The following is a 22,383-nucleotide window of genomic DNA, read 5'->3' as shown; positions in this document are numbered from 1 at the left end:
TGACTTTTCCTCCACTTAAAAAAAAAAGCAAAAAACTACTTCATATATTTAAAAACCTCTGTATTTTAGGATGGACAGGAATTGGGGGTAGAGGGAGGGAGTACATTTTTCCCTCCTATCCAGCCTCAGGAGGGAAATCCACAGTGGACTTAGCCAAGCTTGTGAGAGGTAAGAGGAGAGAGAAGAGCTCCATCAGTCAAGAAAAAAGGTTCGGCTAGGCAGTACTCAGTGGTGGGATAAATGAGGCCACACATTACTTGTTACTTCTCTCTTCTTCAAGAAGTACAGTCTTGTTTCATCACTCCATGAATCTAAGCTGGCCTTGCTCCGAGCAAAAGAATGTGGTGGAAGGGATGATAGGTGACCTTCAAGCCTTGGCCTCAAATAATCCTCTCCTTTAAAATATTAAATTTGAACAAGAAGGTCTTTAGCCTTTATCATTAAAATGAAGGAACCACAGTTAAGCCTGCCCCATCTCATCTAATTCTTTTTATATCAGAAACCATAGGCACTACAAGCTCCACTTTGGCCAGTAAAAGTCTCAACTACTGACCCTCTCTCAGTGGACTGAAAGAAAAGATTGTTTTGGAAGGGGAGAAGGAGAATTATAGAGGGAGGTAAGATGAGGAGAGACTTCTCAGGTCCCCTTGGAAGAAGGTATAGGAAATAATAAAAGTATTTGATTATTTTACAAAAAAGCTTATCTTCAATAAAAATCTATGATTTAAAAAATAGAATGCTGTCCCAGAAATATCTAGCCCCACAGAAGAGCAAGGGATTTCAGGACTTGCAAGTTTGAGCAGGGGGTCTGACATTATGACTCACTTTTCTAATATCCACCTAATGTTTTATTTTGGCTTCCATAAGATTTTTGAAAAAAGGGGACAGTCATAGGCCACTTAAGAGCATTCCGAGGGCTTACTGTTTTGAACTGCCAGAATGCAGGACGTTCATACCAAGCATGGACATGAAGCAATATGACTGATATCTTAGCAAGAAAGATCAGCATAGCCCATAAAAGTAGCCACCTTCGGAGCCTGAAGATTTATTGCAGCAGTGCTGCCATGGGGTAAAAGATTTTTTGGAACTCCTTTTTGGCAACAGAGTTGAGGGCCTATCACCTGTTCTTTTGACTTGCCTAATGGTGGCACATTTTTGTCCTTGAAGGTGGAATTAAAAAAAAAATATTGAGGTATAGTTGGTTTACAAAATTGTGTTAGTTTCAGGTGTACAGCAAAGCGATTCAGTTATACATACACATATATTCATTCTTTTTTAGATTCCTTTCTCATATAGGTTATCACAGCATACTGAGTAGAGTTCCCTGTGCTAAACAGTAGGTCCTTTTTGGTTATCTATCTCGTATATGGTTCTGTGTGTATGTAAATCCCAAGCTCCTGAGTTATCCCTCCTCCCAATGTTTCCCTTTTGATAACCATAACTGTGTTTTCAATATCTATAAGTCTGTTTGTGTTTTGTAAATAAGTTCATTTGTATCACTTTAAAAAAAAATTAGATGCCACATATGACATATGATATATTTCTCTGTCTGACTTACTTCACTTTATTTAGTATAATATCTTGGCCCATACATGTTGCTACAAGTGACATTATTTCATTCTTTTTAAAGCTAAGTACATTCCACTGTTTATATGTACCACATTTTCTTTATCCATTCCTCCGTCAATGGACGTTTAGGTTGCTTCCATGTCTTGGCTATAGTAAATAGTATTGCAGTGAACACTGGGGTGCACGTACCTCTTTGGATTTATGATTTTCTCAGGATATATGTCCAGAAGTGGGACTGTTGGATCATATAGTAGTTCTGCTTTTAGTTTTTTTTAAGGAACTTCCATACTGTTCTCCATAGTGGCAATACCAGTTTACATTCCCACCAACAGCACAGGAATGTTTCCATTTCTCTACACTCTCTCCAGCATTTATTGTTTATAGACTTTTTTAATGATGGCCATTCTGACTGGTGTGAGGTGATACCTCATTGTAATTTTGACTTGCATTTCTCTGATAATTAGTGATATTGGAATTGGTTACCTTTTTTTTTTTTTTTTAAAGTACCAAGAGACAGTTATAGTCAAGTCTTGGTTTGTATGGTTGGTGATCAAGGTAGGGAGTATTGTTGTATGATTTTTCAAGTAATTAGTCTAGTTCTCTGTAACAGTTAAAATGTGATTCTTAATGTAAGTCTCAGAGAGAAGTTCTCCTAAACCTTAAAATAAGAGAGTCATTCAAAGAAGGGTTTTCAAGATTTAAAGCTTTGATGTGGGCTATCACTTGGATGCATATATTCTGCTACAATCAAAAATCAGTTTCACTGTCATATAGCTATGGTTCTCAATTGGATTGACTTTACCCCCAAGGGGACAGTCAGCAATGGTTGAAGAAATATTTGGTTGTTGCATCTGTAGGGAGTGGGCAGAGGCCAGGGATCTTGCTAAACCTCCTACAATGAATAGGACAGTTCCTCAAAACAAAAATTGCATGACTCAAATCTCAAAAATGTTGAATTGAGAAAACTGGTCTTATAGTCACAATCTGTTCTAATAAATTTTTTTGGTGCAAGGAAATAATTATTATAGTACTTCTGCATTTTAGTATTAAATATTCTAGTTGCTACTCACTTTCTAGGTAAATACACATACACATTCATTTTCTACTCATCTAGATCACAAAGTACATAGAAGTCAAGCTCATATTCTTTTTTGTTGTTTGACAGTATTCTTCGTTGTTTTATAATAATAAAGTCAATTTAAATAACCACATATTTTATGTAGGGTACACGACTGAGCGACTGAACTGAACTGAACTGAAAACACATAATGTGTTCTAATGACAATACAAACATCAAAACGACTAAAGAGGCAGGTTGGTGGCTAATTATCACGTTACACACACCATCCTATTTAATTTTTATAGACAATACTATAAAGGACATACTATCATCATCCCATTTTACTGAACAGAAGTCAAGTCTTAGCTTAATTAACTTGCCGAAGGTTATAGATGTAGTAAATGCAGCAGCTGAGATTTGAACTTCAGGAAGCTGATTTCAAATGCACAGTACTCACCATCATGCAATGCTGCCTCCAAAGGGCCTTTCAGATCTGCTAAAAAGCCACCTCTGTTATTGGCTGGGGCCTAGTCTGCTCTCATGTGTAACAAAAATTGAGCAAAATAGAGAACAGCAGTTAAGGTACAAACAAAGAGAAGACCTGGAATCATAAAGCATTGGTTCTTGTCCAGATTTTCCACTAACTAGTTAAAAATGTGATATACAGCAAGTCACTCTAGCAAATTAAGACTGTTCAGTCTCAGTTTCCTTATCCGTGTAGATATTAATATTGCAATCTACCATTCTCCTTATTAGAATTAAACTGAATAAACAGTGGGAGATGCTCTGTAAATTGTCAAATGCCTACATAAAAGTGATTTGTTTGTTCTTGGGCATGGACTGAGAATGGAAAGGTGATAGTTTCTCAGTTGCCCTGGAAGGCATTTTTTATATTATAAACCCTAATGTATGACTTTGAAGTTAGTTCCTTGTAATATTGGTCTTACTTTTCCTCTACTGCCTTTATAATGCTTCTTTTCAAGCAAATTTTCCATTTTAGATAGCCAGTACCCCAAACTCCTTCAGTTTGTGTTTTAAATTTTATATCCATGGGGCCACTATATAATTTCCTTTAATGCTTTATTTTGATTCACTTACTTTTAAACTACTTCAGGGAGGCAAGGTGTTTTTCTCTTACAGGATTGTGCCATCACAGTTTGGAGGATCTGGCCTCCTGTTTTATATCACCATGTTGTTTCATTAGCTAAAAATTTGCCTTTTTAATGCAGAATTATTGATATATAAGAACAGAATCTGGCATAATAGTTTCCACATGGCATAATTATTTCTTCTCTCCTTAAAATGTTTCCATAAATTTGTATACTCTACCCATTTTCTTATCCAGAGATGTTGGTACTTTTAACAATCCAGTCTTTCATCTGTAGAAGGCTAGAGTCTCTTATTACTTAATTTATATGTGAAAATGAATCCCAGCTTTAAGGAAAATATGGGTCTATGGTTCATACTTGTCAGCATCTCAAAACTATCACATGCTTTGGCAATACTTATGGGCTTTGATCTAAAGAGATATTTGAATGGAAAACTGGGAAGAATAAAGGATGAAATTTAGAATGAATGGTTAAAAATGCATTAAATAATTTTCCATAGCATGCTTAGTGCCTTTAGATTACAAGGTCTTTTATTTTTATGCTCATATGCAATACTTTCTAAAATCCTTTGACCTTGACAAGGCTTTTTTTTTTTTTAATCGATATTGGGCAGGAATTAGGAGTAAAGGGTTATGCTATGAATATGACCTGAGTAGTTCTTGGTCATGCTTTCACCTATAAAGTCAGAGAGTATTATGAAGATTGGATCTGAGGAACTGTTCCAATCCCAACTTGTCATCTGATTTTTACTGGGTCACCCTTTGTGGCCCATTGATGCTTCCAGGACATTAGCTACATCTGGCCCACAGTTCCTGCTCCTTTCAGTTTTGAAGACTGGTTTGATTCTATGATGTGAAAGATTGAAATTACTCTCAGAAGTTCTATTTTACTCTCTTTGGGAACTGTTTCATTTAAAAGACAGATGCAGAAAGGTCTTGGTCTAACCTTGTTTCATATTTATTCATCAATGAATACATTTCTCCTATGAAGAAAGTATATTCCCTTGGTCCTAAAAGGGGTTACTATGACTCAGAGTAAGTATCATGAGTCAAGAATTGAAGTAGACTCAATGAAATTATAGCTTCATCCCAATTTATTCTGGAATGCAAAAGTAGGAAGTCAAGAAATACCTGGGGTAACAGTCAAATTTGGTCTTGGAGTACAGAATGAAGCAGGGCAAAGGCTAATACAGTTTTGCCAAGAGAACACACTGTTCATAGCAAAAACCCTCTTCCAACAACACAAGAGAAAACTCTACACATGGACATCACCAGATGGTCAATGTAGAAATCAGATTGATTATATTCTTTGGAGCCAAACATGGATAAGCTCTATACAGTCAGCAAAAACAGGACTGGGAGTTGACTGTGGCTCAGATCATGAACTCCTTATTACCAAATTCAGATTTAAATTGAAGAAAGTAGGGAAAACCACTAGACCATTCAGGTATGACCTAAATCAAATTCCTTACGATTATACCGTGGGAATGACAGACAGATTAAAGGGATTAGATCTGATAGACAGAGTGTCTGAAGAACTATGGACATAGGTTCATGGCATTGTACAGGAGGCATGAATCAAGACCATCCCCAAGAAAAAGAACTGCAAAAAGGCAAAATGGTTCTCTGAGGAGGCCTTACAAATAGCTTTAAAAGAAGAGAAGCAAAAGGCAAAGGAGAAAAGGAAAGATATACCCATTTGAATGCAGAATTCCAAAGAATAGCAAGGAAAGATAAGAAAGCCTTCCTCAGTGATCAATGCAAAGAAATAGAGGAAAAAATAGAATGGGAAAGACTAGAGATCTCTTAAATTTAGCGATACCAAGGGAAAATTTCATGCAAAGATGGGCACCATAAAGGACAGAAATGGTATGGACCTACCAGAAGCAGAAGATAGTAAGAAGAGGTGGCAAGAATACACAGAAGAACTGTACAAAAAAGATCTTCATGACTCAGATAATCACGATGGTGTGATCACTCACCTAGAGCCAGACATCCTGGAATGTGAAGTCAAGTGGGCCTTAGAAAGCATCACTATGAACAAAGCTAGTGGAGGTGATGGAATTCCAATTGAGCTATTTCAAATCCTCAAAGATGATGCTGTGAAAGTGCTGCACTAACCATGCCAGCAAATTTGGAAAACTCAGCAGTGGCCACAGGACTGGAAAAGCTCAGTTTTCATTCCCATTCCAAAGAAAGGCAATGCCAAAGAATGTTCAAACTATGGCACAATTCTACTAATCTCACACGCTAGTAAAGTAATGCTCAAAATTCTCCAAGCCAGGCTTCAACAGTACATGAACCATGAACTTCCAGATGCTCAAGCTGGTTTTAGAAAAGGCAGAAGAACCAGAGATCAAATTGCCAAATTTGAAGATCTATTGGATCATCAAAAATGCAAGAGAGTTCCAGAAAAAATATCTATTTCTGCTTTATTGACTATGCCAAAGCCTTTGACTGTGTGGATCACAACAAACTCTGGAAAATTCTTCAAGTGATGGGAATACCAGACCACCTGACCTGCCTCTTGAGACATTTGTATGCAGGTCAGGAAGCAACAGTTAGAAATGGACATGGAACAAAAAACTGGTACTAAATTGGGAAAGGTATATGTCAAGGCTGAATATTGATTGTCACCTTGCTTATTTAACTTACATGCGGAGTACATCATGAGAAATGCTAGGCTGGAGGAAGCACAAGCTGGAATCAAGATTGCTGGGAGAAATATCAATAACCTCAGATTTGCAGATGACAGGACTCTTATGGCAGAAAGTGAAGAAGAACTAAAGAGCCTCTTGATGAAAGTGAAAGAGGAGAGTGAAAAACTTGGCTTAAAATTCAACATTCAGAAAACTAAGATCATGGCATCTGGTCCCATCACTTCATGGCAAATAAATGGGGAAACAGTGGAAACAGTGACAGGCTTTATTTATTTATTTATTTTTGGCTCCAACATCACTGCAGATGGTGACTGCAGCCATGAAATTAAAAGACGCTTGCTCCCTTGGAAGAAAAGTTATGATCAACCTAGATAGCATATTAAAAGGCAGAGACATTACTTTGCTGACAAAGGTCCATCTAGTCAAAGCTATGGTTTTTCCAATAGTCATGTATGGATGTGAGCGTTGGACCATAAAGAAGGCAGAGCATCAAATAATTGATGGTTTTGAACTGTTGTTTTGGAGAAGACTCTTTAGTGTCCCTTGGACTGCAAGGAGATTCAACCAGTCCATCCTAAAGGAAAGCAGCGCTGAATATTCATTGGAAGGACTGATGCTTAAGCTGAAACTCCAATACTTTGGCCACCTGATGTGAATAACTGACTCATTTGAAAAGACCCTGATGCTGGGAAAGATTGAAGTAGGGAGGAGAAGGGGACGACAGAGGATGAGATGGTTGGATGGCATCAGCAACTCAATGGACATGAGTTTGTTTAAACTCCAGGAGTTGGTAATGGATAGGGAGGCCTGGTGTGCTATAGTCCATGGGGTCGCAAAGAGTCGGACACAACTGACTGAACCGAATTCAATTAACAAGAAACAAATACTTAGAGAAAATCAGCTGTTGTATCCCTTTGATACCAATGGGAATAAACTACCAATTCTAAAAAAACAACACAAATAGGGCTGAAAAAGGAAAAAGAAAGTGTCTTTATTTCCTAAGAGGATGACTGAAATGATATGATATGCTTAAATGCAATGTATAATTTTATGAAATAGCCTGAAACTTCCCTTCCTTAGTCTCTTTCGAAACCAAATTTTATTAATAAGGAAAAAAATATGGCATGTCTCTAACACTGAGACGATATTTGTAGAGATAATTGCAAATATCCACCTGGTAACCATGTGGTCAACAGATATCTACAAGACATTAAGTATAAGGAACTAAGGAAAACTCAACAAGAAAAAGTCTGAACTGGATATAATGGTGGGTAAGCAGGTCATGGACTTTGAAATATGGCCTTAGTTTATGAGCTGTTTGATTCTGGGCAAATTACCTATAATTCCCTGTGTTTAAATATGACTCACAGGTAAAATATATTGTTTAGTAGATTAAATGAGTGAACACCTGAGGGCTTAGTATTACTTGGAAAATAGTAATGGCGCACTGATTTGTAACTGTTGTGATTATGTTAAAAAGATTAAGTGGTAGAAGAAACTCATTTGCTAGCAATCACCTTTCACATACAAAGAGTGAAATAAAGGCTAGCATTTCAATGTGATGTGGAGTCAGAAAGGAAGAAGTTTCTCCTGCTGACCAAGTCATCAGGATGAGTCTAAAAGTGAAATGCCCTCCACGTGGTTGGCCAAAGGAGAAGCTGAGAACAAGCAAGTAATGGATAAACTGGAAAAGTTACGTGATTTATAAGACCGGTAACCCTGGGGCACATAATGACTCTGGCACCACGAGTGGCAGGAGCTTAGACAATTAAGTTGACTTTTCTTGCCTTGTGGGTTTTTTTTTTTTTTTTTTTTTGGTATAAGTGTGATGGAAGAATCAGGATTCCTACCTCTGTAGACGATAAGGAGAAAAATACAGCAACACATATAAAGCACTTAGAGAAAGGCCTCTCCAGTTAGAGGAAAGATTATCTGATGTGGATGAATGGTTCAATATCCTTAACTATTATTGTGGCTAAAAAAGCAGAGATCTATGTCTGTATTTAATTGAAGAATGAAAGGGTATGTGGGAAAGAACATAAAGGATACAGCAGTAGAAAAGGGGATTCAGAAATCTGTATTAGAAAGATACAGGCAACTTAATTAAGCTCTGAAAAGTTATTCCAACATAACGAGACAAAAATATAGTCTCCGGTTAAAAAACCAAAAACAGTCCAGCCTTGAAATTATCATACTCTTTCTGTAAATATTCCTAAAAATGCCATATGGAATCCAATTAACTTCATCAAGCAACTATTAGCACCTTCTACAATGTAAAAGCTGAGATACGGTCATGCATAATCCATATAGTCCATGCCCTCTGTGACTGCATGACATATGTGATCTGCACACAGAGAGCTGAATAAGCTAAGTGTGAACCTGTTTTATGAGAGCTCAGAGAATAAAAGCTTCAATTCTTCCTATGAGAAGAGGAGTGGGGAATGAGCTTAAAAGTCTTCTCCAGGGTTTCAACTCAAATGTCTATAAGATGAAACAGTTCTTATAAATAGATAAACTGAATTGTGTGTTAAAAAAAAAAAATGAGTGGGAACAGTTTGGAAAACTGGACAGTGCATGCCAGCTTAAAGACATTCAAATTCAAAGTTAAGAAAAAAAATTATCATGTATATTAGCAGGATCATCCAAAGCCAGTCTGCAGCCTTTGCCATAACATAGAAGTACTATGTAAGATGTAAGTTGGATTATGAAGTAAGAATATACATCATCAGGTAGAAAAAGGAAACAGGTAAACTGCTAGAGTGGATAAAGTCATTTGCTGAGAGTCAGAGATGAGAGTATTATGCTTGAAATATATACCTAGTGGTGGGTGGTGTGAGAGTGAACAACGAGGCACTGAGGCTGAGATTGGCCTCGATGATAAATGTAATACTAAGAAGTTCAGTCTTTATCTTAAAGGCCTTTAGAATGGCAGGATTAATTTCTATGTATCCTTAACAGCTTCATTTTAAGAGTTCAATGGTTTTTTCGGTCTTTCTTGAAAACATATTTATTACTATCAAAGATTCTAAAGCCATAGCATTAAAGTGTTCTCTGTCACTGTGAAATATCTGATGGTATTTCTATGATGGAAAATATCTAAATTTTAAAATTTCTAAGACCTTCTAAGGTCTTGTCTCTGCTTGTACTAGTCTGTTCTCATAAGTCCTTTTTATTATTGATCATTAGAATTTAGTTTACTCATAGTGATTTTTTAGTCCTGCTACTTTTATTGCTTAGAGAAAACTATTTAAGGAAAATTAATTTTCTCCTTTTCCAGTCCCATTCCATTTTTGTTATCTGCCACCAGTCTTCTTTCAGAAACTTCTCCTTTCTCACAGGATCTGTGTGGCAGAACGCTTAGACTTACTTTGAGTTTGTTACTACTTTTTCATCATTTAGTAAAAAAAAAAAAAAAAATCAAGTCCATCATAAGAGAAATCATGAAGTTCAGTATTTAAACTCCAGAGTATTTTCTGTGATTATTTGCAACAGTGCTCATGGTAACTAATCAGGATCCCTTTGCGACATGGATAGTGTCACTTTCTGCAGTTTCCTTCCTGCCTAGAGAAGCTTTTTAAACTAGCATTGCTGGAATACCACAGGAGCAGTTGCTATTTGAAATGACTATCCTCTGCCACTCCATCAAAAAAATTATGCTTGCGGGTTTTAACATACAGGTAACCAAGTCAAAGATTCATGATGCTCTGGAAGTTGGCTGTGTGGACACTGCCTGTCTAAATCAAGAGGCCAAGATATCTTATCATACATGTGCTGCTGCTGCTGCAGCTAAGTCGCTTCAGTCGTGTCCGACTCTGTGCGACCCCATAGATGGCAGCCCACCAGGCTCCCCCTTCCCTGGGATTCTCCAGGCAAGAACACTGGAGTGGGTTGCCATTTCCTTCTCCATCATACATGTGAGGTTTCTCTAATTCTCGTTTCTATTATTTTGTATATATAAATGTATGTGTTTTTTTTTGTGTGTGTAAGTGTATACACCTGTGTGTATATAGGTATGCATCTGTGTGAATTGCATCTTTGCCAGGAGACTTAGGAAGGCAACATTTCTTGAGTGAGGCCAAACTTCCTGTTTTCTCTCCTGCGGCCAAACTCCATCTGCAAATGTTTCATGTGTGGTTTTCATAATTAAGTTGATTTTGTGCCAAGGAGGGGCACTATGCAACCAGTTTCAATGGCTCTTTGAGGTCTGCAAAGATGTTTGTGTAACAGAACACACAGACAGCCTGCTAAAACCAACCAGAAATCTGATTTCATGATATAAAAGCATTTGCTCAATTAATAATAATTTGCTCAAATTAATAGCAATAATTTATAGTATTTAAGAATCATGCCAAAAAAACCCAACTTCAACATAGCGGCAGATTTTCAAAGACCCCTATTCTTGTTAAAGAGGAGTAAGAAGTTGATTATAGGGTGAGGCTGATCGTACCTCCAACTTCTCAACTATCTTACTTGAACCAAACTCTGTGTTCTCGTCTCTTGATCCGATATACTGTTGCTAAGAACATCAAACAGTAAAAATAAAGCATGGTGTAGTGCTTTGGAATTTGTAAAATACTCAATGAATAAAGAGTAATATTACTATCAGTTTTTGTTAGGGTAAAAATGCTGGAAAAGAGAAATAAAACATTATCTTATTTGGAATTTGCCAGGCCATTGTTTAACATCACTCCTCTAGCATGAGTTAGTCAGGTAAATTTTATTGTTTTTATTCTGACCTATCCATGGTATCCAGCTTTTTATAAAAACAGACCTTATTTCTAGAATCTACTATATTATGCTATAGTATAATATGGGATGTGAATGAAAGTTATAGTATTAAGTCATGTTAGAAGTGGTTTATGATAGATGCTTCTTTTCTTCTTTTATATATTTTCTAAGTATTGGAATTACTTGGGTTACAAAAGACTACTATGAAGTTACATGAACTGTAATTTATATAGCAATAAACAACTGACCAGATATCTTTAATAATCTGTTAGTAATGGCACTTCAGGGGAATTCAGAAAACTGGAAGAAATCAGTTTAGTATTAAAAATGTATGAACACATTTATAGTAGAATCTGAGTGGTGATATAGAGAATGTTAGAATTAAGTACAAAATAATAAATTATACATTAAGAAAAATGCAGATTCATTACTTTTGAGTACATAAAAAATTTCTTCCAATCTATAGGTCTTTGTACATATTTTATTAAATAAAAATTTAAAACTCAAAATAGAACATTTTTGTATGTGACTTGATAATACTAATATGCAGAAGGCATCTTCAAGCAGTAAGAAATGGTCTCTGTAAGCTTGTATGTTTATAATGTTATTTTGTTCAGCATTTTTCCCTATAAATAGTAAAAAGTTTATATTAGCGCAGCCCACAAGAATCTATCAAACAATAATTTATATATATATATATATATATATATATTTCAAAAGAATGTATTTATGTTTTCTCCAAAGAGAAAACAGCATGAACCATATTTGCTTTTATCTCCCAGGGCTGGGGAGTCAGCTATGCACTCTATCAAATCCTTCCTATTGATAGTATAGACCTCATTTGACCAAAAAATACTCCCTGTATCATTTACAAAGCCAGTTACTCTCCCAGAGTATCAAAAGGTTAGAAAGAGAATATCCAGCGAGAAATCATTCGGTTTTGTGTTTCCCCACAAACACTCTGACTGTGAGGAAAATGCTCTCAGAGGTACTTACCTGCAGTGTACAACCATGGGACCTGCATCAGGAGGGTTACAGGTTTTGACTCTCCGTAAGAAAGCCAGAAAAGGTGTTGGGTGTTCTGGAACACCATGATCAGGCCAGGCAGTGAACTGGAATTGTCTTACTTCTCTCTTCTCACTTGAACCATTCTGTGAAGTAAGAACAGTGATTGAGATTCTGTGTTCTTAGCCTCAAGTTGTATGATGTGTAATAACATGGGAAAGGTAACATGTAGATGTGTTCTCTTAATTCCTTCCCCTATCCTGTATTCCTTGGGAAGAACTACTCTTTGGAGTTATAACTACAAGCTATTTGTACATGACAAATATTTGCTCAGGAAGACAAAATTCCTAGGTGAGAAGCATTCCATTTCTCAGGTTTAACTATCAGGAGTGCTCCTGTCATATTTTACAGAAAGAACTAGTTCTTCTTCATCCAGTCTTCATTTGCCGAAACTTGCATTCAGAGCAAGAGTTCCATGTTTATTGACAAATCACTAGACAAGGAGAAAAACTGCCGAGCGATAATGGAAGAATCATTTCATTCTTCATTGTTGCCAGTAGAATCAAGATTTAAGTAAAGCCTTGAAATATCTGATTTCTCAAAAGAAGCTTTCTTTAAATAATGGAAAGGGGAAAGAGAGGGGGAAAGAAGCACACCTTGTAAAGTGCAAATGTTCGAACACAATACGTGGCCAGCTCCACTGTATCCAGCAGCGTCACTTGGACCAGCCCGTGGGTCTCTGTGCCTCTGCTGGGCCAATACTGGTCACACTTCACCTAGAAGAAACAAGTGACACATTCAGGGCAGAGCCGCATCAATTTCTCTATTAGCTTTATCTTGAGTTGCTGTTGAAGGAAAACAGCTTTTCTGCATTTCATTTTATGTTGATCTTTTTCTGGCGTGCATTCTTGTTATCCCAATATATGTAAATTACTGCTCTGATGCCAATGTAAACCACATTTTTCAAACTGGTAGGAATACTAAGCAGTAACAGATTCAATTTTGCTGGAGAAAAATAAATTGCAGATTGTCGCCAAGAAGAATAAGGAGAGAGGTATTTGAAACTTCAGAGGACTTGAAAAGAAAACACAAAATTGTTCTACGATAGACGTTAAGAATCGCTTCAGAAAGATTACACTTAGGCACTTAAATGACATGGTGAGATAGTTAGTGTTCATCCATCAAGGTTTAAAAGGCACAAACGATTTCATCTTGAGCTATCTCGAAATATGCTTGTTTAAAAGAAAAGTAGAAATAATTTGTAAATCTGTCAAAGTATAACAAACAACACAGCATTTTTCTTTAATACAAGATAAATGGTATGTATATCAAAAACAAATGAAATATGTAAAGTCTGGGGGAAAAGAGCTGTCTGTTCTTTAAAAAGTCTCCGAGGGTAACCCACTAGCAGTGGCAAAGTTTAAATAATTTAAAACCCATTCATTTTAGATCAATAATCTACAGTGATTATGTGAAGTTGGACAAGAAAAGCACGTAAAAAGTATTTAATGCAATTAATTTAATATGCAACAAAGAATAATTCCAAACCTGCTGTATGCCTCGAATTTATTGAATGTGCCTTTGGGCATTAAAAAGTGTAATGAAAAATAGCAAAGATAACACTATTTTCTAGTAAGACGATACATCAGAATATATTTACCCTTTCCATCTCAGATTAAAAGAAAAAAAAATGGGAGTAGTTCTTAGTTGAAGCCAATTAAAATGCATGTCTCTAGGTAAACAAATCTAGCACTATTTTATATTAGTACATTTTCTACTTGAAAAATACTTGAAAATTATGATCTTTGGATTTAAACAAAAGCAATGAGGCATTATCATAGGTACTTGGATTTTTGGCTCAGTAAATAGAATTACTAGGTAATTATTTGCTTTTATGTTGAATATAAATATTATTACCATTCTGTAAATAACATTGTAATTTTCTGTTTCACAACTAAAGCATTTGCTGCTCAGAGTCTGCCTCTTTCTGTGTAGAGACCAGAACTTGTGAAAAGGGAGAGGGTTAATCCTCTACACAGTTTCCTAGACAAGATGAAAGAAAAGGTCCAGTTACACAGGAAGGCAGAGACTGCGTTCTCAAGGTCTGCTCCTGTGCCTTCATCTCAACTGTGAGACCCACACAAACATTATCTATATCAAGAAAAACGAACAAAAGTGGTTCACCATAAAAATGGAAAATTATATCTTAGTAAGTTGTTTTTAAAGGCTTACATTTATAGATGCACAAAATATTCTTGTTTCATATTTCTATCATATGTTCTAACTTAAAAATAACACAAGGGAAAGATAATTTTTTAAGGAGAATATTGATATAGTAAGACCAGGGTTGGGTACATCTGTGTCTTCTCTGAAAGCAAAGTCGCTCAGTCGTGTCTGACTCTTTGCGACCCCACGGACTGTAGCCTACCACGCTCCTCCATCCATGGTATTTTTCAGGCAAGAGTACTGGAGTGGGTTGCCATAGACATCCATTAAAACCCAAGTTGTACTTGGACAAACTTAGAAAAGGCTACTACCCTCACAGAGCCAATATTACTTAAGTAACCCTAATTCAGATAGAAAAAAAAAAAAATCACAAAAATGAAGTCAGAGGATCTGTTCTAAACCATGAAATAGATGTCAAGTTGATGTCTTGCTGCAAAAGACAAAAGGAACTGGAGGCCTCTTATTGGAACATTTGAAGGGATGCCAACAATGTACTGAGTTTAGGAATCAACAGAGAAACTCAAAACTCATAATTTAAGAGTTTCAGCTGAATACGAGTCCTTTCAAATCAAAACCAACAGGTTATATCCCAGGAGGACAAATACCACTATGAAGGGTACAAAAACCACAAGTTAATGCAACAAAATGAACTAGAAGTTCAGTACAATTCACCAAACCCAATTCAATGTAATTATGTTTCAAAGCTGGAGAATGGTTATCCTTAGACCTTTTAGTGAGGTAAGACAAAGGAAAACAAGAAAAGAACCATAAGCCAGCCTTTATGTGATCTCTGGAAAAATGACTCCACTATTGAGTGACTTTCCATATACAAATCCACTCCATCCCTAAAATGTAGGAAAACTTAAATTTATAATGATTATTTTAAAGTTTGAGAACTGCAACTATTTTTGGCTTAGTTAGACTCTGACCTCTTTAGGAAAAAAAAAAAATTCCGCAAAACATTACTATAAGGAGTAAATACTGTGAACATTTTTTAGCTCTTTAAATAGTTCTTGTACTCATTTTAAAGAATGTATTCTAGCCTTACTCTTTACTAAAAAAAAACCCCTCTAAAATGTTTTAAGTGAAACTGCAAAAACTAGAAGCAACTTTTTAAAAAGTCAATATATTTAAACATCTGTGTTTATTCTCAAGAGACATTTTGCAAGCGGAGTTTATGAAAAAATAAATGTTCTAATGTATGTGCACATTCACATGTACAGTCTCAGCAGTGGGATTAGAAGGGTTGCCTGAGCCCTCTGAACAGCAACACAGGCTTCCCTTCAGTGCAAGGACTGCAACACTTCTTTTCTCCACCTCATTCTCTGAGTAGACTGTATAGCTTTCATCCTGAGGGCTAAATTTAAGGGCTTAGACTTACTGATAAATATTCCTTTAAGCCTTGCATTATTAGCCATACACTAAACAAATAATTTCGCATTGTAAGGTTAGAGAGGGAGTCAGAAGTCTAGTGAGGAAAAAAATGAAACGGATACAGAAAAATAATATAAATTATATATATTTTTTCCTAACCAGCTAATACAAATGGGCTAGCTCTGTTTCCCTCTCTTGAAATGTTTTCTTTGGCAATAACCCTCCCCACTACCAGTTTTTTTTTTTTTTCCCTGAGAGAAGAATCTCAGAGAATAATCTAGAGAGTTACTACTTCTTAGGTTTCATGCATAGAGCTGAGTGTGAGAGTTAACATGTGCTGTACAGAAGGCTCCCCTTATACAGAAGGTGGGAGTTACAGTACAAATACTGATGTCTGTCTTTTCTTATTTGCTTCTGAAGTGACTACAAGTGGCCTTCAGGACTGATTCATGAAAGGTCAGGCAGTTTCACTGTTTAACCGGTAAGCTGCTTCTCTGTTTCCAGGACCAAAGCCTTGTGGCCTCTTCTATAAAATGGGAATGATTATCTCCTGCATGACAAGTTTATTATAAGGGTTGGAAATCTTATACCTGAAACTCTGAATCCAATGGCCAACACAAATAGGTATCCAGTGGGAATATTTATTATTAGTTAACCATGTTCTCAGCTTTTTGTGTTTGTTGTTATAAACCACTGAAATCATTCTGAATGTGAAAAATTGAATATATTATTAATCCTAGCAGATATGTATTTAGGATTTTCTAGATGGGAGGTGAGGTGTCAGTGGCAATGAAAACACCAAAGTGAAAAACAGTCCTGCCCCCAGTCCATCAGCCGTATTGACTAAATATGTAGGGGTGTTTATATCTCCTGGTTCATCAAATAGGTAGTTGTGACATTCCAAACAGTCCTTTAATGGACCTGGGCCCCAACTTGCTGTGAAGAGAGAATGTACTAGAATCAGAGTAGAAAAGGAGTAAAGTAGAACCAGGCTATGGTTTAGAAACATCACCCTGTAACTCTACTTGAGGCCCAAATTGAAAGAGACAGTTCAGATTCCTGGCTGAATTTAGGGGAGATATTTCTTTTTATTATCACAAAGAGAATCCCTTTATGTGGTAAGCTTTCATTTTTTCCAAAATTATGGAAAGACTGGGTTGACCATAGCTACATGTATGCTGTGGAATTCATTCATTTTCTCCCTTTCATGGCAAATTATTAAAAGTAAGTTGATGGCATGATAGAACATATTTAAATGTATTCAAAAGAGTAACTCATTATTGGAAATATCTCGTAGGATTTGATCCAGCAGGTCTACTGACTGTGCTTTAGGGAAATGCTCTCCTTGTTTCGTTTTTACTTCCACATGGCTTATCTTGGACATGGTTTGGCACATTAAGGGCACTCAACACGTGTAAGCCAACTTTATAATCAACTATACTGTGGTCTAGGTTGGCTTATTTTTAAACAGCCTAAAACTTTATGAAAACAAAACCTCATTTCAATTTAACAAAGCTTTATTGAGCCTGGCAGCATGGCGGAAGGCATCAGAATTCCAAATTTAACAAACCAATACTCCAAAGAGTCCCAGCAATATTGAACCCAAACGCATTTGCCACATAGTATTTGAGAAAGCCTGTCTAGGGTTATTTAGTCAAAGAAAGACTTAGAAGAGACAATAAATGATATTTGGAAATCAGTATTTAGTACGTTTGGGCAAAGGATTCTACTGTAAAGAGGGGACAGTATGTTAACATTAGATAATGCAAATTAATGCTGTTCTTGGGAAAAAGGAAATGTTACCATGACTAAATATACATTTAATAAGAAGAATACAATGAAATAAAGTTTCAGGTAAATATTAGGATATATTTTAGTGGACAGAAAAATTACATGCCAAACTGATTCTGTAGGCTATTATATCTCTTTTGGGGATTTTTTAAAAGACCAGATTTAATACTTGCTTTTCCAAAATCAGGAGAGATAATTCTCAAAGATTCTCTTCTCTTTGAATAATAGTGTCATTCTCCCCATTCAACTAATATTTAGTCATATCTATTTTCAAATGGCAAAACTATCTGGTTTATGAATTTCTTTCATTTTCTCTTTGCTGACCACTATTTAGTGAAGGATCAAAGGCAATGGCGTCCTTGAAATGAGAGTGATATTAAAGCATTTGACTATCAGTACAGTCATAGCTTTTCATAAATAAAACCATAATGTCAAAAAATATTATTCTCTAAATAAACCAAATTTTGCTGCTTATCAGTTCACTGAACCATTCAAACACTTATTAAACCATTTATTAATTTAAAAACTTAATATTCATTTTCTTCTGTTTTTTGATGTGTGCTATAGAATATCTGTGCCTCTCCCCCCCATTCACATTGTTGTTATTCAGTCACTGAGTTGTGTTTGACTCTTTGTGATCCCATAGATTGCAGCATTTCAGGCTTCCCTGACCTTCACTATCTCTGAGTCTGCTGAAACTCATGTCCATTGAGCTTGATGCTATCCAACTATCTCATCCTCTGTCGCCCCCTTCTCCTCCTGCCCTAAATCTTTCCCAGCATCAGGATCTTTTCCAATGAGTTGGCTCTTTGTATCAGGTGGCCAAATTATTGGAGCTTCAGCTTCAGCATCAGTACTTCCAATGAATATTCAGGACTGTTTTCCTTTAGGATTGACTGGTTTGATCTCCTTGCAGTCCAAGGACCTCTCAAGAATCTTCTCCAGCACCACAATTCAAGAGCATCAATTCTTTGGTGCTCAGCCTTCTTGATGGTCCAACTTTCACATCCATACATGACTTCTGGAAAAACCATAGCTTTGACTATATGGACCTTTGTTGGCAAAGTGATATCTCTGCTTTTTAATATGCTGTCTAGGTTTGTCTTCCAAGGAGCAGACTTTTTAAAATTTCATGGCTGCAGTTACCATCCATAGTAATTTTGGAGCCCAAGAAAATAAAATCTGCCAATATTTGTATTTTCCTCCTATCTATTTGGTATGAAGTAATGGGATTGGATACCATGATCTTAGTTTTTTGACTGTTGAGTTTTGTTTTATTTTACATTTTTCCTGCAGGTTTTTTTTCTACTTTTAAACATGTATTTATTTTCATTGAAGGATAATTACAATATAGTGCTAGTTTAGGACTTAGGGAACTCAAACCAGGGCTCTGTGACAACCTAGAGGGGTGCGATTGGGGTGGGAGGAGACTCAAGAGGAAGGGGACATATGTATACCTATGGCTGATCCATGTTGATATAGGGCAGAATGTTGAGTTTTAAGCCAGCTTTTCACTGTCCTCTTTCACCTTCATCTAGAGGCTCTTTAGTTATATTCGCTTTCTGTCATTAGGGTGGTTGCTGTTGTTCAGTCAGTCAATCATGTCCGCCTCTTTGCAACCCTATGGACTGCAGCACGCCAGGCTTCTCTGTCCTTTACCAACTCCCGGAGCTTGCTCAAACTCATGTCCATTGAGTTGGTGATGCTGTCCAACCATCTCATCCTCTGTCATCCCTGTCTCCTCCTGCCTTCAACCTTGCCTAGCATCAGGGTCTTTTCAAATGAGTCAGTTCTCCGCATCAGGTGGCCAAAGTATTCGAGCTTCGCCATCAGTCCTTCCATGAATAATCAGCATTGATTTCCTTTAGGATTGACTGGTTTGATCTCCTTTCTATTCAAGGTACTCTCAAGCATCTTCTCCAACACCATAATTCAAAAGCATCAATTTTTCTGTGCTCAGCCTTCTTTATGGTCCAAGACTCACATCCATACATGATTACTGGAAAAACCATAGCTTTGACTGGATGGACTTTTGTTGGCAAAGTAATGTCTCTGGTTTTTAATATGCTGTCTAGGTTTGTCATAGTTTCGCTTCACAAGAGCAATCATCTCTTAATTTCATGGTTACAGTCACCATCTGCAGTGATTTTGGAGCCCAAGAATATTAAAGCCTGTCACTGTTTGCATTGGTTCCCCATCTATTCACCATAAAGTGATGGGGCCAGATGCCACAATTTCGTTTTTTGAATGTTGAGTTTTAAGTCAACTTTTTCACTATCCTCTTTCACCTTAATCAAGAGACTCTTTAGTTCTTCACTTTCTGACATAAGGTGGCATCATCTGCATATTTGTGGTTACTGATATTTCTCTCTGCAATCTTGATTCCAGCTTGTGCTTCATCTAGCCTGGCATTTCACCTTATGTACTCTGCGTATAAGTTAAATAAGCAAGGTGATTATATACAGCCTTGACGTACTCCTTTCCCAATTCAGAACCAGTATGTTGTTCCATGTCTGTTTCTGTTGCTTCTTATCTTCCATACAGGTTTCGCAGGAGGTAAAGTGGTCTGGTATTCCCATCTCTTTAAGAATATTCCACAGTTTGTTGTGATCCATAGTCAAAGGTTTTAGCGTAGTAAATGAAAGAGAAGTAGATGTTGTTCTGGAATTGTCTTGCTTTTTCGATGATCCAACAGATTTGGGAATTTGATTCTGGTTCCTCTTCCTTTTCTAAATCCAGCTTGAATATCTGGATGTTCTTGGTTCATGTACTGTTGAAACCTAGCTTGGAGAATTTTGAGCATTACTTGACTAGCGTTTGAGATCAGTGCAATTGTGTGGTAGTTTGAGCATTCTTTGGCATTGCCTTTCTTTGGCCCTGGAATGAAAACTGAGCTTTTCAGTCCTGTGGCCACTGCTGAGTTTTCCAATTTAGGGTGGTATCATCTGCATATCTGAGGTTGTGGATATTTCTCCTGGCACTATGTTGAAATCTGATTCCCTATGTGATCGTATTAGGAAGTGGGGGCTTGAGGAGGCCCTTAGGTCATGAGGATGGAGGCCTGGTAGAATGGAATTAGTGCTTTAGAAGAGAAACTCCTGAGAGCTCTCTCATCTCTGCATCGCACAGACAGTTTTCTATGAAGCAGGAAGCAGCACCTTGGTCTTAAACTGTAAGAAGTTAAGTTTCTGTTGTATATAAACCATCCAGTCTATAGCATTCTGTTATAGCGACCTGAACAGGATAAGACAAATGCATCTGATAGGGATTAACAGACAGAGCTGCACTCAGCTTTTCTAATGACTTCTCCCATTATATCTCCACTTTCTAGCACGTTGTTGTAACCTGAGGGAAAATTTATGAAATGTCCTTGTCATGGCCAGGTGGCACTTGCATACCAGGCCTTCCCTCATGACTTGAGTCTCTTTGCCCTCAGCCCCAGTCACTTCTGGCAATGACTGGGTACTCCACACACATTTACTGTCACCTCTGCGCCTGCCTTCGTCTGCCCAGTGGCTGCCTGTGTTCCAGCAGTGCTCCAGTGTCACTGACACTGAGCGATAACCTTACGTAACTTAAAGTTTCAATAAAAAGATAATGTTTGTATACCAGCCAATATGGATACGTTTCAATATAGTAACTCCCAGTAAAACTACAGTGGTGCATACCAGCTGAATGTCTGCCTTGCCTGGGCACAGAGATTAACTCGCACTTCTCAAAATCTTAGAAATAGCCTAGACCAGCCCGGAGCACTGTAAGCATGACTGCAAAGAATCACAAGGGCTTTGCACATTGTCACTGGGAGCAAAGCTGCATCTCTTTCTCATTCCTTAGGTTGTGCTGCCTATAATTCACTTCAGTAGGGATGTTCTGAGCCAGCATCTGTAGTCTTCCATCCTAAATAGAGGAGGTGGGATGGACAAAGAAGGGAGAAATTCCAGGAAGCTAACAGACAGTAAGAAATTGGTGGGATCCTTCCTGTTATCTGACATGGTTGACAAAAGAAAACCAAGAGTGTGGAACTTGCTAGATAAGGACCCAAACATCCTTTAGGCGGCCAACATGAGTATCTTTCTTTTTGTTGCCAGTGTCCTATATACATTAAGTATCCACTGCTTTTTAAAAACAATCCCATACATCATGCAGACTCTAAAGGCAACGATTGTGCTGCAATCACAACAGTTGCTTAAGGAAAAAGCAGTTTCTGTAGCCCTAGATAGGCAGTGCTTCAGGTTATAGTTTGAGAAATTAAATGTTCAAGGCCTCTTGTGCTTCCAGTTCTGTATGGAAGAGGACACAGACCTGGCATTTGGAAGGCATTTGCTCTCTATTAAACTTACCGAACCTTGACAAACCAGAGGGGCCAGGAATTAGTCTGCCACCAGCCAAGGCTGGGCCTTCCAAAACCGATAACGACAATGAAAACAATAACACTGCCATTTATAATCCTCAAAGGGATTCTGCCAACTTTTAACCCAAAAGGACCTCACAATCTGAAAAGTATCTCAAGCTTTTTTCTATAGAAAAACAAGAAAGTGTTTGATCAGAATCTCCTTTCTTGCTGCTTTTTGTCCAGAATTTCCCTCTTAGCTACAGAAGCAAGTGGAATATGTCTCCATCTCACTGTCACTCTCTGTTCGGGTAAATTTACTATAATGGCATTCAAGGAATGGAGAGGACACAGGAAGAGTGAGTGGTCTTTAGGTCTAAAGTGCTCCAGTGGCCAAGCTTCAGGTTTAACTCCCTAAACTATTAGCATAGTGTAGTTAACGCCAGCCTGACCCCCTTCGGCCTTGACATCATCTAACCTCCATTCATTAATACAAACAACCGAATTTACTGGATTATGGATTTTCCCATTC

General features: G+C 37.2%; 1 protein-coding gene across 21 annotated transcripts in view; it reads right to left on the bottom strand.

Moving 5' to 3' along the window:
- The window catches only part of PTPRD (protein tyrosine phosphatase receptor type D), a 2,536,342-nt gene that overhangs the window by 36,953 nt on the left and 2,477,006 nt on the right, over positions 1-22,383 (bottom strand). For all 21 annotated transcript variants that reach the window (XM_059889411.1, XM_059889419.1, XM_059889414.1 and 18 more), the window contains 2 exons: positions 12,787-12,906; positions 12,122-12,276 (listed from right to left, as the gene is read on the bottom strand). In XM_059889411.1, coding sequence (XP_059745394.1) covers positions 12,122-12,276; positions 12,787-12,906 — 275 coding nt within the window. The remainder of the gene's footprint in view (positions 1-12,121; positions 12,277-12,786; positions 12,907-22,383) is intronic.

Source organism: Bos taurus, chromosome 8, assembly GCF_002263795.3.
Source record: "Bos taurus isolate L1 Dominette 01449 registration number 42190680 breed Hereford chromosome 8, ARS-UCD2.0, whole genome shotgun sequence".
Lineage (NCBI taxonomy): Eukaryota > Metazoa > Chordata > Mammalia > Artiodactyla > Bovidae > Bos > Bos taurus.
This window is presented reverse-complemented; position numbering and strand designations above follow the sequence as displayed.